The sequence below is a fragment of the Mus pahari genome, chromosome 9 (assembly GCF_900095145.1).
Source record: "Mus pahari chromosome 9, PAHARI_EIJ_v1.1, whole genome shotgun sequence".
Taxonomy (NCBI): Eukaryota; Metazoa; Chordata; class Mammalia; order Rodentia; family Muridae; genus Mus; species Mus pahari.
In genome coordinates, this window is record NC_034598.1 from 21,703,969 (window position 1) to 21,719,614 (window position 15,646).

Here is a 15,646-nt window from a genome sequence, read left to right on the forward strand (position 1 = left end):
GGGGGGGGGGGATAGGGAACTTTCAGGATAGCATTTGAAATGTAAATAAAGAAAATAATATTAAAAAAATGAAAAAAAAAAGATACTATCTCTTTGTGACAATACTCTTGATACAAATTATTGCCAGACCCCATTTGAAAAAAACTAAGCAAAGAAGTGATTTTAGGAATTCTAGAAAAAATAAATTTGGGAGGGAAAAGAAATCTCTATAGTTTTGAGGGGCCTTATCTCAGCATTTCTCAAAAGTGAACTTTCCAAACTGTGGAAGTCCACAGTTGCCAGGCTAAGGTAGAGGCCTCAGGGACTCTGAAGGCAAACTAACAAGGACTGAACTGATTTCAATGCAGCTTCTTGTTGAGAGGCCTCTCATCTTTAGTATTCCTATACTCTAGTAAATCCAAAAAGGTATGCCTGAGTGCTCCCCCACCACCCCACTAAAGTGTTAATGCATTTATCTTTAGGGCCTTTTCTTATCTAGAAAATGGCTCCATCAAAGCAACAGAGGGATCCAGGAAATAGGACAGTAGCCATATAATGGTGGTTAGGTTGACTATGAACTCAACAGGTTCCAAAATCACATAGGAGACACTTCTGGGCATGTCTATAAAGGATTTTTGAGACTGGCTTGGGTGGGAAAACCCACCTGAAATGTGGGCAGTACAGGTCCTTAGTTTAGGGTCCAACACTACCTAAAAAAATAGACAGGAACAGAGTACAATCTCCGTCACTTTGCTTCCAGAGTGCTGAAGCAATGTAAGCAGTTACCACTGTACTACAGTCCTGTTGCCATGCCTTCTCCACCACGGCAGGCTGCCTTCAAATTGGGCCAGCATAAACCCTTTGCTTCTATTAGGAGTTTGTTATGTCATTCAATGAGATCAGTCATTAATACAGTTTGTGTGTGTGTGTGTGTGTGTGTGTGTGTGTGTGTGTGTGTGTGTGTTACCTGGATGATGGTATGGGGAACCTCAGCAATGCATGCATTAGGCATTATAGTCTCTGGAACCAGAGAGACCAGATTCAAATTCCAGCTTTACAAATTACTAATATCTGAAGTCAATAGCTTACTTTGTGCCCTACTTATATTAGCTATTTTTTAAAGGAGCCTGAAAATAACTACCTTAGGGGATTGTTCCAAAATGACATAATTTAAATTAGAACCATTGCACAGCTCCTAGAACTTCATGGCACTAAGTAAGCCTGATATGGTATGGGGGAAGGAATAGTTTGTATTTGGGGATATTCTCAAGAAACCTTAGTTAGAAGATATAAACAAAATAAGGCACCTATAAAATCATTCAGGTATTAAAGAAAATCAAGTTATTGGAAGAATAATGTAGCCATACTGTACTGTTACTGAACACATCAATGAATAATATTTATATAGACATAATGATGTAAGGCTTCAAAGATGAGCCCAGTCAAGAACATAGGAAAAGCTGGAGTGAGGAAGGGAGAGAGGGGAAAAGTGAGTTCCAACCTAGAGATGAGAGACAAGTCTGATCTGGAAACATCATGACAGTGTTACACATACATTCAGTTACTTAAAGACCTAAATATAAATTCCAAAGGAAATAATTCAATGACTGGACACAGCAGGAGCCTCTCTAGGGTGGGAGTAGGAAGGGAAGGGCGAAGAATTACTCTTCACCTTAAAAGCTTTCCCACACTAGTTGACTTTTTAAACTATTTAAATTATTACTTAATGAAAATAAATGGGAAATACCAATGGGCAGGTGTCATCTGGCCCAGCGGTTCTCTACCTTCCCAGTGCTGAGGCCCTTTAATACAGTTTGTGTTGTGGTGACCCCAGCCACAAAAGTATTTCTGTTGCTACCTCAAAACTATAATTTTGCTGCTGTTATGAATTGTAATGTAAATATTTTTAGACTTCAAGGTTTGCCAAAGGGGTCATGACCCACAGATTGAGAACTGCTGATATAGACTATGAAATAATATTTTCTCTGTGTTCTGTCAACCAGAACTGGCTCTGCAGGGAAGAAAATGTCAGTTCATACACAGAAGGCCTTTGCTTTTGCTCAGATTGAACAAATAAACAAATTTACACTCTAAGCTCTAGATTATATCTTAAATAGTTTTTTGCTCCTTCCTGATTATTTTCTCTAGTGAGATAGTGGATATGTTGATTTCTGTTTGAGATGGTCTGCAAGTGGACAGAGAGTAATCCACAGGCACACAGCTGTTAGTCACCCCAAATAAGTTTGTCTTGTTTACATTACAAACCTGAAATAAAATTCTTCCTGGGTGAAAGACTGACAATCTTGGAAATTGGACTGTCTTAGTTAGGGTTGTTTTGCGGTGAACAGATACCATGACCAAGGCAACTCTTATTCGAACATGTAATTGGGGCTGGCTTACAGGTTTAGAGAGGTTCAGTCCATTAGCATCAACCAACATGGCAGGATCCAGACAGGCATNATGCAGGCAGAGCTGAGCCTTCATCTGAAGGCTGCTAGCAGAATACTGACTTCTAGGCAGCTAGGATGAGGGTCTTAAAGCCCACACCCACAGTGACACACCTACTCCAACAGGGCCACATCTTCTAATAGTGCCACTCCCTGGGCCAAGCATATAGAACCCAATCACATTGACCTACCAAAGTGAAGGTGCTCTCAGAAACCACTCAAAATACACTGTCAGGAATTTAGGGCAAAGAACCAGACCAGGATAAGTCCAGATTCCTAAGACTTTCTGGATTACCTTGTTAAACATTAAGACTGCCAGTGAGACTATAATTGAGTCCTAATATACATTAGTTATATTAAACTGATGACATTTTGTGATTCATGTTACATATGTATGTTAAAATCATAGATAAGAGGTTTTATGTAGACAATCAAAACATGTTCTTAACATGTTTCATTTGATAACTCCAATAATTTAGAAGCATCTGGGTTTTCCATTATAGCCCTACATACAGAGGAAGAACATACCCAGTGCTTACCAGCAGGTGCCAATATTTCTGTGTGTGTGCTCTGATAGTTTAGCCCAGCCTACTTATGATCAAACCAAGTCCCAGTTAGCATAGTCTATCTATGATCAAATCAATAGCCTAAGAAGAGATTGTCTCAGTGTGGCTGGCATATGAGGCACATCAGCTCACACTGACTATGCTTTAAGTCCCTATGATGCCGACTCCAGAAACCTGGTGTGCACTAACTAGGCCAGAGTGCTGAGCTCCATTGAAAAAAACTGCCAAGGAAGACTGCCTGCCTCATCTGCAAATGGAACCTACTAGACTAGCATAGGAAACACTGAAATTTAAGACTAGGACACATTATCTTAGTTCTCTTTCTAGGGATGTAGTATACTCGGTATTACACATCCACCCACATTCCCTTCACTCCATCCTACATCATCTTACAATTCGGGGTATTAAACATCCCCCCAAAGGACCCCTGTGTGCTAAAGACTTGCTCTCCAGTGCAACATGTAGAGGTAGGCTTTTTGGACTGAAGGCCATAAGGTTGCTGGCCTACTCAATGGATTTCCTTTCCTAGATTCTTCCTTGAGTGAATAACTAGGAGACAGCAGGAATTGGAAGGGGAGCCTAATCCGAGGAGGTAGGATGTCACAGATGTGCCTGTGATGGTTCACATCACCAACACCTCCTCCCCTGTGACCTTCCCCTCACCCTGCCCTTCCTCGAAAGGACTGTGGATGATCAAAGCTGCTGGCCATGGACTGAAACCTAAGAAATCAGGAGTCAGAACACGTCCCTCCTGGCATCCTCCCTCTGCTCTGCCTTCATTCCCTCCTCCTACTCTTCTTGCACACCCTTCCCTCCACTTCTGCCCTCGTTCCATCCTTCCTTCTCATATTCCTTCCCTCTCCTATCCCATTCCCTTTCCCCTTTCCTCATTCACTACCAGAAATAAAAATTACTTCAATGTGAAATATCTGAGGTCTTTGAATAAAGTGTGTCATATTATAGACCCTTTACTTGCTTTATTATGCATGCTTTAATATTGTGGTTCCCTTACAGTGGCTCCCAACCTTCCTAATACTGTGACCTTTTAATTCATTTCTTCATGTATTTTAACCATAAACTTATATTCAAAACTATGGCTTTGCTACTGTTACCAATTGTAATGTGAGTGTCTGATATTTCTGATGGTCTTAGGCTACTTTGTGAAAGAAAGGTCACAACTCACAGGTTGAGAATTACTGCCTGAGAAACTTTTGCACAACCCAAGCTAAATCTACCTTTATTTAATAGAAATACTGTACACTTCTTTACAGCACTGCATAGCACTAGTGTGAGGAGGATACAGGAATGACTGGATAGGCCTTGGATACCATCTCCTCCACCTGAAGACATTCACTCTCAATTTAGTCCCTTCCCACAGGCACAAGCCCTTCTCTCTGACACTCTCTCCTGCTGTTAATTCAGTGCATTAAATAACAATACTTTAAATCAATTTGTGCACCATCATAAATTCTAGAAAATAGGCCTTTACAAACTCTAAACATATAGAATGTATGTTTCACATAAATACGCTTTTGTATATTTCCTGTATTCACATATATGGCTATATCTTAACTACATTCATTTCTTTGATAAAATGTTTTCTGCCCACAGCGTTGGAGAAAACTTCCTACCTGCCTGATAGTCAAAACCCAAAAATGGGGACACAATTTAGACAAAACCGTAGGCATGCACACCAAGTGTGCACATGAGTATGAAGCTTCAAGTTTTCAATATTTACAGATTTGTAGAAGAAAGAACGGGAACAGAGTCAGTTTGCGCCAGGACCCTGAAGAGCACTGAAGATGAGTGGGAATTTTGGCTAGGCTTTTCACCTAGCCCTAGTCTGATCAGAGCTGCAGAAAGGCTCTGGGCCCTCCTGCAGCTTCAGTTTAGTTTGGGCTTTTGTAAATACATAGCTTTGCAAATGTATATAAAGACAAAGTATGGACTAGGAGCACACTGAATATACACATTTTGTTATATGTACATATTGGTGAATTTATAAATTTTGCAAATCTGAATGCTTACTAGAAGCTGTGTCTGCGCTCAATGCAGTGCTTTACACCTGGTTACCAAGACAGGGCTACTACAGCCTAATCACTGGCAGGTGGGTTAGAACACGTCTGCAATGCCCAGCATCTGGCAGGGAAGGCAGAGGGTGGCTAGCCTGGGCTACATAGCAAGACTGCTGTATCAGAAAACAGAAATAAAAAAAACAAACAAAACCCTAGAATTACTACTCATGGAAGCCACTGGCCACTGTAGAAAGACTTGACAGAGGACTAGACTTATGTCTAAAAAACTTTTCTAACTGGGGGATGGGGCATAGATGCACCCTGAGTATGAAGAGGAGGGAAAAAAATTAGCAAAGTGGAAAAAAATGAATTCCCAAATAAAAAAAATACAAAAGACACACAAGTAACACATACACACACACACACACTCATGCACACACACAGAATATCTAATAGAACATAGTGCTTGCTGGGAACTTAAATATTTTCTGAGTAAACAGCTGAATAGAAGAAATAGATTCCATCAAATTGGCAGAATGGAGAAAGCCACAACCTATGAGACATGCAAAGAGGGTAGATAGAAAAGTATAATTTGAAAATGTGCCAATTCTTTATCATCGCCAACACTAATTATAAGAATTTGTTGTAAAAAAAAAAATTATAGCTGTCCACAGATTTATCTATCAGTTTTAAATTAAAATGTTCATGAATCCTAATTTTATAAACACTGGACAGTCTACATGTACAATAAAACATTAGTTGCTGATTAAACAATTAGCAACAGATGATCATTTAAATTAATACAAAGAATAGAAAGTACTGGGTATGTATACGGTTATTTGTGATTGTGTGCACGTACCAAAATTTTTAAAATGAGGAATTTGTAGTCAAGGTTATATTCTAATTTATGATATTAAATATTTCCATAAGGTAATTTTAACTGTCTCATTACTAAAGTTAATCAGATTTAAATAGTAAGTAGGTGATTTGGTATAATGTTATATTAATGAACACTCAACTGTGTTTATTACGTTAAAATGACCAATTTCCAATCTAAATTTATTTCTAAAATTGGTGTGTTTTTTTTTTTTCTCCTAAAGTCCTACGGAGGCTGATCCTTAAGAAGAAACCAACTGAATTTCAATTCGACTCAGGAAGTGCTACGCTTCCAGCTTGACCACTGCCGCGGGCGCGAGTGCTATGCAGCGCTGAGATCCTCACACGGTTGCAGGGGAAAAAAACTGGCAGAAAGTTCCAGACTCTCTGATCTATTTGAATGGGAGGTGACAGCCCGAGACCTCTGGCTCTGTGAAGACTCATGAAGTCTCAGGTTACAGTGTAAGCCGGCCAGGAAAGGAGCAGCCCGCCAGAGGAGCCCAGGCCGGAGGGGCGAGCGCTGCGCGTTGCAGGCGACGACCATGGCCACCCTCGGCTGCGGACCTAAGGATGACGGTGAGGGGAAGGATGAGGGAGGGAGTGATCGAGGTGATGGCGACCCAAAGCCTAAAGGCAAGAAAGAAGTGGAGCCCCACACAAGACGGGAAGCGGACGAGCGGGCCGTGCGCATCCCCATCCCGGAAGTGCTCCAGCAGCGGCTGGCGGACGACTGTTACTACATCAACCGCAGGCGGCGGTTGGTGAGGCTGCCTTGCCAGACCAACGTGGGCGCCATCCTGGAGTGCTACGTGCGCCACTTCTCGGCGAGCGCGCTGGCCTTGGGGGACCGCCGGCCGCAGCCCCAGCGCGCGGCGCCCGAGAGGAGCGTGGGCCTGTGCCGGGAGATGGCGGACGGGCTGCGCATCACCTTCGACCACGCGCTCCCCTTGGTGCTGCTCTACCCCCAGGAACAGGCCCAGTACGAAATGGTCACCTCCTCCACCTTTTTCTTCCCCACTGAGGAGCGAGCCAGCGATGCCGGCAGGAGCCAGGAGGCGCCCTGGCCGAGCCCGGCTCCCCTGCAGCCCTCGGAGAGCCAGGCCGTGGCGGGGCCGGCCGCCCCCAAGAGGCGCAGGGCCGAGGCCGAGGCAGCGCGGGCTCCCAGGCGGTCCACCCGCCACAGCACCCACTGCCACTGGCAGGCTGAGGACCGGGCCTCGCCCCAGGCCAAGCGCAGTGTGCCCAAGCTGTTCCCGCACTTGCAAAAGACACCTGTGCACAGCGCAGCACCGTCCCCCATCGCTCTGACTCCTGGCAAGGAAGGGAGTGCCATGTTTGCTGGCTTCGAAGGGACAACTGAGGAAATAAATGAGATCCTCTCCTGGAAGCTTGTGCCAGACAACTACCCTCCAGGACACCAGCCCCCACCTCCCTCCTACATTTATGGCGCACAGCATTTACTGCGACTGTTTGTAAAACTTCCAGAGATTCTTGGAAAGATGTCCTTCTCTGAGAAGAATCTGAAGGCACTACTGAAGCACTTGGATCTCTTTCTGAGGTTCTTAGCAGAATACCAGGCTGACTTCTTCCTGGAGTCAGCTTATGTCTCTGCCTGTGAGGCGCACTACAGCAGCAAGAACCCCAGGACACTCTGTTAAAGTTTTAATGTCTCTTTAAGCATAGCTGCTCCACCTGGCTTTGTGTTCTGTGTTCTACTTTGGCCCACCTTGGGGGAGTGGGGGCTCTGAGAGGGGGCAGGCTTGGGTATTTGAGTTCCTCACATGCTGCAGTTATTTTTGTTAACAACCAATTACTTCCTTGCTTTGTTTCATTGTTGCCTTGCCTGTAGGGAGGTAAAGTTGCTTAATTAGTTAATTTATAAAAATACATGCCATTTCACAGACTGTGTGTGACAGCAGGAAGCAGCCTCGCCTATGTTCAGAGGGAACATTCGAAACTACATAGGTTCTGCTGTTCTGGTAGACATCACAAGAGGCTGTTAACAAGAATTATGTTTAGTTTTCTTAGCATCAAGCAAAGCGTTTTTGGAGACTCTTCTAATGTGATGAGATTGGAGGGCTCTGTTAAGCACATATGAGTTCATATTTGGACACATGGCAACCTGAAATAACTTCCGGGGAAAACAAACATTGACAGCAAAGGAGAATTTGCAGCTCTAGAATTTGTAAAATTCCCTTTCTGTGAAACATTATCTTTGGTTATCTAAATAAAGCATTTTTGTTTGACAAAATTATTCATAAAGCTTCTCTATTCTTATACAGAATTTACTATTTATGCATAAATGTAAAGTAAAAAGAAAACCAATATTTCACAAAGTAGAAAGCTATTGCACAAAGTAGATTCCCTAGATTTGTTTTGGAGAAAACTGACAATAATTTGATATGAGATATTATACAGCCTCAGTGAGAGCAAAGGAAACTAAATTTAGGAGGATTACATTAACACTTTATATTAAGTTTAAATGTATACTTAAGAATTATTATATAAGATATAAATTCTAAAAGGAATTTGACAGACTAGAATTTTCTTTCCAATCTGATACAATGAAAACAATACTGAATGATAATGTTACTTTATCTTTACCATGAAATAAGCAGTTTTTAATGTTGAAATAAAACATCCAAGAAAGTATTTCTCTAAATACTTTAGATGGCTAGGAAAACTAAGCTGCTAAACCTTGGGAAAGATGAAAGAGAACAGGCAATTCTTTTAATTAACCAATTTTGCAAATAAATTTTTTAAAACGAGCTGAATAATGGGGTAAGTAAGGAAAGTTCAGAATGACTCAATCTGTGGGAGCAACCTTAAATGCAAAGGTCACACTGGGAAGGGGCTAGGGATCTGCTGTCTGTGACTGAGCAAGCTTTGCCCTTGAGGACTGGCTGTTTTATGTGCGGAGGGAAAAGTGTGCTGAAGGCCTGGAGGCAGTAAGGAGCACTGTGCTTGGGGGATAAGGACTGCCTTCCTCAGAGTACTAGTCAGAGCTGACCAAATGAGGAATGTGGACACTGGAAAGGAGGCCAGAGATCAAGAAAGCTCTCCAAAGGTGTCCAGCTCTGATTTTCAAAATGAGAAACAGGAAAGGAAGCGTAATATCACTGTTTTATTTCCTGCATTAATTCCCTCTCTATTAATTTAGGAACACTCGGGAGACAATAGGCTTGGCAAGAATAATAACCACATCCTACCGCCTGGCCACTGATCACTGTCTTCTAGCACAAAACATAGCTCTTAAGTGTTCAGTGACCAGAAGCAGAGTAATCTGAATGAAGGAGGGTGATTTTTTTTTCATTATTTTATGTGTATGAATGCTTTGTCTGTGTCCTGTGTGCATGCCTGATGTCCATGGGAACCAGAAGAAGGCATTCACTTTTCAGGAACTGGAGTTCCAGGTGGTTGTGATCGACAGTGTTAGTGGTGGAAATTGAACCCAGGTCCTCTGGAAGAACAGCCAGTGCTCTTAACCCATTAGCTAATCTCTCCAGCCCCCGAAGTGAAAACTTGAAAATTACACATATCCTCTTCAGGAGACTGGGGTAGGTGGATTGCCATGAGTTTGAGGCCAGTCTGGTCTACATAGAAAGACCCTATCTTAAAAAAAAAATTAACAAGAATTGTCTTTCTATATAAAAGGCACTATACTGAGAAACCCAGATCACTCTGGTCAGCTTAATCTCTCTAGTGTAAAGAGGAAAGGATGGCTCTGACTCATAAAGGCAGGCTCAGAATTAAGCAAATCTGAGAACTTCTGACACGGGTGGGAGCCTCGTGGCAGGTGCTATGATATAGGTGTAGCTGGAGTGCACTACTGATGGATTCATTTAGTAGAAGCTTGATAAGTGATACAACAACTAACAGATAAGGCCTTGAATACAATGACAAGGTCTCGATGGGATGTCACCTTCAAAACTGAGTTCCCCATGGGCCCATTTAGGTTCCCGTAAGGCTCTGGTAAGTTTTATTACAAGACCCTAATGGTAACAAAAAGAACAAATCTGGTTCTGCCTCCCTCCAGCTGCCTGCCTTCCCAGTGAGCTCTGCCTCCGGGCACTGTGGGTGCCCTTCCTGTTTCTTCTTTGTATTACAGCACAGCTACCGGCTGTGGCATGGACCACAGTACCATGGTGTTCAGACCTCCCAGCCGTAAGAACCACGGAGCAAATAAAATGCTTCATAATTAGCCTCGGAGGTTCTGTTATAACAACATAAAACAGGCGAAGACAGATAGGGACATGAGAAGTGGGAGCCCAACGGAAGCACTAATGTCCTCATTATTCACTGCAGAGTCAATCAGCTCTGTCCAAAAAGGAAATAGCAGATCTCTTGAAGGATTTTACATAATCTTATTTCTTAACCTTACAGGGATTCTGAGGAAAGTACTTACTGAAGTGGAAAAAAAAGTTATTTGAAATTCAGCAATTCCTTCCATCTCACTGGGGTGTCTTTTCCTGCCTGTGGAGTTCAGTTGAATTCAAAGTGGCACTCTTGACTCCATCTTCATAACTGAATTAATTTCTATGTATGCATATTGCTACACACACACACACACACACACACACACACACACGCACAGAGCGATGTCTAGGATAATTTCCTTCAATGTTTATAATGACACTGAGAACTAATAGAAATTTCACTTAATTTATTATACTTAATTTCTCATACTGGTTAATTATTTATAATAAAGATAAATTACTGTTTGAGAAACAGAGAAAAAAATAAGACGACTTTCAAACAAAAGCAACCAAAGAGATGGATGAGCCGCTGAATGACACGAAAACAAAAGATTCATTTTGTTTGCTTTCGTGGGATGAATAGGAGATCCCAGAGTTCAATTTTTGACATATTCAGTTTTTGATGCTTGAGAAATGTGTGAACTGAGATGTCAAACGGCCGAACGTGGTAAGAACTAAGAGTATGTGGGGTGGAAGGCTTACCCAGGAAATACCTTCAGAATTTCACTCAAAGACTACGCTCAGAAAAAGATTTAGAACTTACAGCTACAGATGTATATAGTTTTACAGAAGCCAAACTATATTTTTGGGTTTTTTTTTTTTTGAATCAGAGTCTAAGACAGCTCAATCTGGCCTGAAACTCACCATGTAGCCAAGAATAGCCTTAAATAACTCTTGTTTTTCCTGCTATACTTCCCAAATGCTAGGACTGCAGGCTTGGGTCATCATGCCCAGACACAAAGACAATTGTTTTTTATATACAAAAATCAATGTCCTGCTATTTCAAAAGCTATTGAAAGTTAAAATGGGATAAGAATCAGGCAAAAAATGGATGCATCAGAATCAGTAACATGATAGTGACCTTGGTCTTGAAACAGAAGGATGCACAGCTCAGAGAGGTTACAAACTCAAAGCCAACGTGAAGTTGACTGAAAAACAGAGGTGAAGAAGATGGGACGCAGAGAAAAAGCTTAGCTGCAGGGAGCTGGAGAGTCAAGATTCTTAGAATGTTTAGTGTTGGTTGACTGGAGGGTGGATGTATGGAGACATTCTCACCCTGCTAGGAATGATCCACAATGACACAACAGGCAGGAAAGAGCACAGGGACTAATCAAAGAAGCAATGTTCTTGAGTGAGGGAGAATTACCACGAAAGCTCTCTAAGGCCATCATGGAAAATTGGACTTCAGAGTTCTCAGTAATCTGTGATGCTGTTGAAATGTGAAAAGCCATAAACCACATTTCACTGAATCTTATATGAGTCTCAGTGCCATATTTAGACACAAGTTATTGCAAATGTGCCATTAATGCCATCTCTAGAGTTTTGAAGCAGAGAAGGGACTGGTATAAGCAAGAAAAGCCAGACACACTCATGAGGTGGCATCTTGGAAAGGCTCTCACAGTGAGGACAGAGTCTAAGCACAGCACTGAGGCTGTAAGAAGGGAAGTTCCAGGTAAAATTCCAAAGCACAGATGCACAGGCTTTGGGCATAATGGGACACCATGGTCTATCATGAAGCTCAATAAACGAAACACTAAAGAGTGGACTGAAATGAGCTACTTCCCTCAAACTAGAACTGAATGAGACAATGGAAATACTTCAGAATAGAAGGAAAATAAGTTTAGGATGAAGATGGTTAATAGTCATGGTCACCTTGACAGGCTCTAGACTCCCTCAGCACATGTGCCTCTGCATGCCTGGGAGAGGTTTCCTAGATCGGGTTCTCTGAGAGAAGAAGACTCTCTAAAGATGGGCAGCACCTTCCCATAGGCTGGGGGTCTTGGATTCATAAGAAAACCACCCGGCACCAGCATCCATCTTTCTCAGCTCCCTAGCTGGAAGTACAATATGGAGGGCTGCCTCATTGGATGGAACACAGGGCCCCCAATGGAGGAGCTAGAGAAAGTACCCAAGGAGCTGAAGGCAGCTGCAACCCTGTAGGTGGAACAACAATATGAACTAACCAGTACCCCCTGAGCTCATGTCTCTAACTGCATTTGTAGCAGAAGATGGCCTAATCGGCCGTCATTGGGAAGAGAGGCCCCTTNGTCTTGCAAACTTTATATGCCCCAGCACAGGAGAAGGCCTGGGCCAAGTAGTGGGAGTGAGTGGGTAAGGGAGTAGGGGCGGGGGAGGGGTATAGGGAACTTTCAGGATAGCATTTGAAATGTAAATAAAGAAAATAATAATAATAATAATAATAATAATAATAATAATAAACAATATGGAGAGCTGCCTCAAGCTCTGCCATGATGTCTTTCCCAAGGTAATGTAATGGGCCCAGAAACTGTGAGACTGAATAATATTTTCCTGCCATCAATTGCTTTGGTCAGGTATTTTGGTACAGCCAAGGAGAAAAATAATGGATATGATTCTTTAAAAGAAAATGTTAAACAAGAACTTCTCAGAAAGAGCTGGAGAGATGGAAAAGCACTAACTATGCTTGTAGAGAACATATGAGAAAATGGCTCACAATCATTTGAAATTCCAATTACTAGGGATTTGACACCCTCATTAGCCTCCATAAACAACCACACACATATGATTTATGCTGGTGTGTTCACTTAGGCACACACATAAATAACTTTTAATGTTTAAAAAACAAAATATTGATTGAAGAAAAACTGCCAGAAAGTTCAAATTAACATGCAAACGTTTCTACATACAGTCCTTTTCTCTGAACACTAAGGTGGTAATGTGGCAAATGTGTCGGAGATTGCTGGCCTGGCAATATTTGTTCCCTAGTGAGACATAAAACAGAATAGAGCTGATTAAGTATTAAAAAACAGAAAGGACCATTTGTTAGAACTTTTACTACCAAGGGTTTATATGTGCCTGATACTATTTTAAGTCCTTTGAATTGTTTCTATGTAGTAATAAGAATAAGAATAAAATAAGAGTAAGAATATATGCAATAAAAATATTGTGAGTGCCCTGCATTTTACAGCTGTATGACTGCAGCTCACACAAGTATACAATCTGGTTCCAGGACATTCAGACTGCTACAAAGTAGTTCGTTCTCTCTCTCTCTCTCTCTCTCTCTCTCTCTCTCTCTCTTTCTCTGTCTGTCTGTCTGTCTGTCTGTCTGTCTGTCTCTCAGCAGTGGGATGGTAGTACACTTTCTACAAGACAAGTAATTCCATTTGTAGACTGTAAGAAAGGATGTAGAAAATACATATTGCGAGCTTTCATTTTTATAAATTCCAGGAATCATTTTCCTAGAACTGTTGTTAAAAATATCTAAAGAATGAAAGTTGACAGAAGAGCGGGTGACAAAGGTTGGGTACATGGTTTAATGGGTGAAATCACTAGCCACCAAGCCTGACTAACTGAGTTCCAAGCCCCAGAGTCAACTATACCAGTTGCCCCTGACCCCACCCATGTTACAGTGTGCATATACACACACACTAAATAAATAAATGTAAGTTTTAAAAGGAATATACAAGACGGAAAGGTATGTACTTGGCATTTAACTAGAAGAAACTAAAATCTATTTTTGATTATTCAAAATACAGAACAAAAGAATTCTGTTGAATCATTTTTAATCTACAATACCGTGACTTCTTGCTATGTGATGTCCCAGATCAATAGTTAAAATTTAATGTGAAAACATGTTTTGAGATAAATAACACATCTTTAAAAAAATTAATACTTACAGCCTTTTTATATTTTAACCAAAAAGTCAAAAAATGAAATTCAACTCTAAATGAACAAGTAAAAAGTATGAAGTTCATGTACACAACTGTGACATGCACTACCTTCTTTTAGAATAGCATTCACTGTATTTCTTTTGCAGCAAATTATCACTGGCCTCCTTCATGCCTGAGAAAGTTACTTTGCTAATACAATAGAAAATCATGAACCTATGAAAAGAAATTATTCTTAAATCAGCTGCTTCTCAAAGCAGTCATTTTTAGGTGGGAAAGCAAGTTACACATATACATTTGACTGAAATATGTGTTCCTAACTCTCTGTCTCCTGGCCAAACACACACCCTTCCCCATTTGAACAAGCTAAATAAGATGTCAAGGAATATAAACTCAACCAGAAAGTTTTAAACATCAAGAACCAATGATCGACACCAAGGAGCAGAGTCTGAACCTCGAGAACAACCATCCGTGCTGAGTCCCGTTCCAAGGCTGTATTACGGCAAGGGTCTAACCACAAACCAGCCCCGAGAATCTTCACGCGCCTCCTAAGGAGTCCCAGTGAAAACAGCCCTTCATGTACTCCTATATGTTGAACAAAGGTAACACCCACTAATCATATAGAACCTAACCACTTACAAGGGATGCAGTGACAAACCCCAAGTGTTAACATTTGCTTTTACTATAATGTTTTAGGATGGCACACTATCTTTAAATATGATTTTTAAATTAACCCACCTTAGCACTTTCTAGGAGTATAGATAATTGAGCTTTGGGGACAGCTCAGTGGTTGAAGTGTCTGCTGCCAAACATGAGGACTTGAGCCTCATCCTACGCACTCGCATGGAGGGCAGACTATCCTAGAACCTCAGTGCAGGTAGGCAGAGACAGGCAGGTTCCCCAGAGCTCATGGCCAACCAGTCTATCTCAATCTGTGAGCTCCAGGTTCACTGACAGACCCTGTCTCAATAAAGGAGAGAGCGACCAAAAAAGACATCTGACTTCAAAGTCACTTCTCTGTGCATATATACCACCTCCCGCACCTGGACATATACTATGTATCACATAAGATATATAAGGAACAAATGCTCAACTTCTGCAATTTGTAAAATATGCTTTAAATTGAGTTGCTTACCTTAGACCAAAGGTGTGTGATTGTTCATAATTCAGTAAAGACCGGATCTTGGCTTCAGAGTTCAAAACTATAAGCCGATCCATTATATCCTAAAGATAACAAAGAAACACTGAGATTCTGTTTAACAGAAGCTGTTCAAAGCAATTAAAGTGATAAATATTCATTTAAATTTGTGATTCCAAAACGTAGATTCACCCTGGAACCAGCTGAGAGTCATGAGGAGTTGTGATCAGAGATACCCAGACACGTCCTCGCCTTTGTGAACTTACAGGTCTAAGTGAGGCCTAAGCATTATGATCGAAAACTTTCTAAATGGTGTCCAAATAAAGGAGCAGAACACACACCTAACACTCAACCTGGCCAGCAGACTGTATGCAGAATAAAATAAAGATAGGAGTGCCCCGCCAGGCCTGGTGGCGCAGGCCTTTAATCCCAGCACTCGGGAGGCAGAGGCAGGCGGATTTCTGAGTTCGAGGCCAGCCTGGTCTACCAAGTGAGTTCCAGGA

General features: G+C 41.6%; 2 protein-coding genes across 4 annotated transcripts in view; one reads left to right on the forward strand and one right to left on the reverse strand.

Moving 5' to 3' along the window:
* The window catches only part of LOC110326366 (male-specific lethal 3 homolog), a 9,484-nt gene extending 1,347 nt beyond the window's left edge, over window positions 1–8,137 (forward strand). Inside the window, exon 2 of the mRNA XM_021204751.1 lies at window positions 6,108–8,137. Within this exon, the coding sequence (XP_021060410.1) occupies window positions 6,426–7,541 (1,116 nt within the window). The 5' untranslated portion in view covers window positions 6,108–6,425 and the 3' untranslated portion in view covers window positions 7,542–8,137. The remainder of the gene's footprint in view (window positions 1–6,107) is intronic.
* Tbc1d32 (TBC1 domain family member 32) overlaps window positions 1–15,646 on the reverse strand; it is a 201,917-nt gene that overhangs the window by 85,912 nt on the left and 100,359 nt on the right. For all 3 annotated transcript variants that reach the window (XM_029542476.1, XM_029542475.1, XM_029542474.1), the window contains exon 22: window positions 15,141–15,229. In XM_029542476.1, the coding sequence (XP_029398336.1) occupies window positions 15,141–15,229 (89 nt within the window). The remainder of the gene's footprint in view (window positions 1–15,140; window positions 15,230–15,646) is intronic.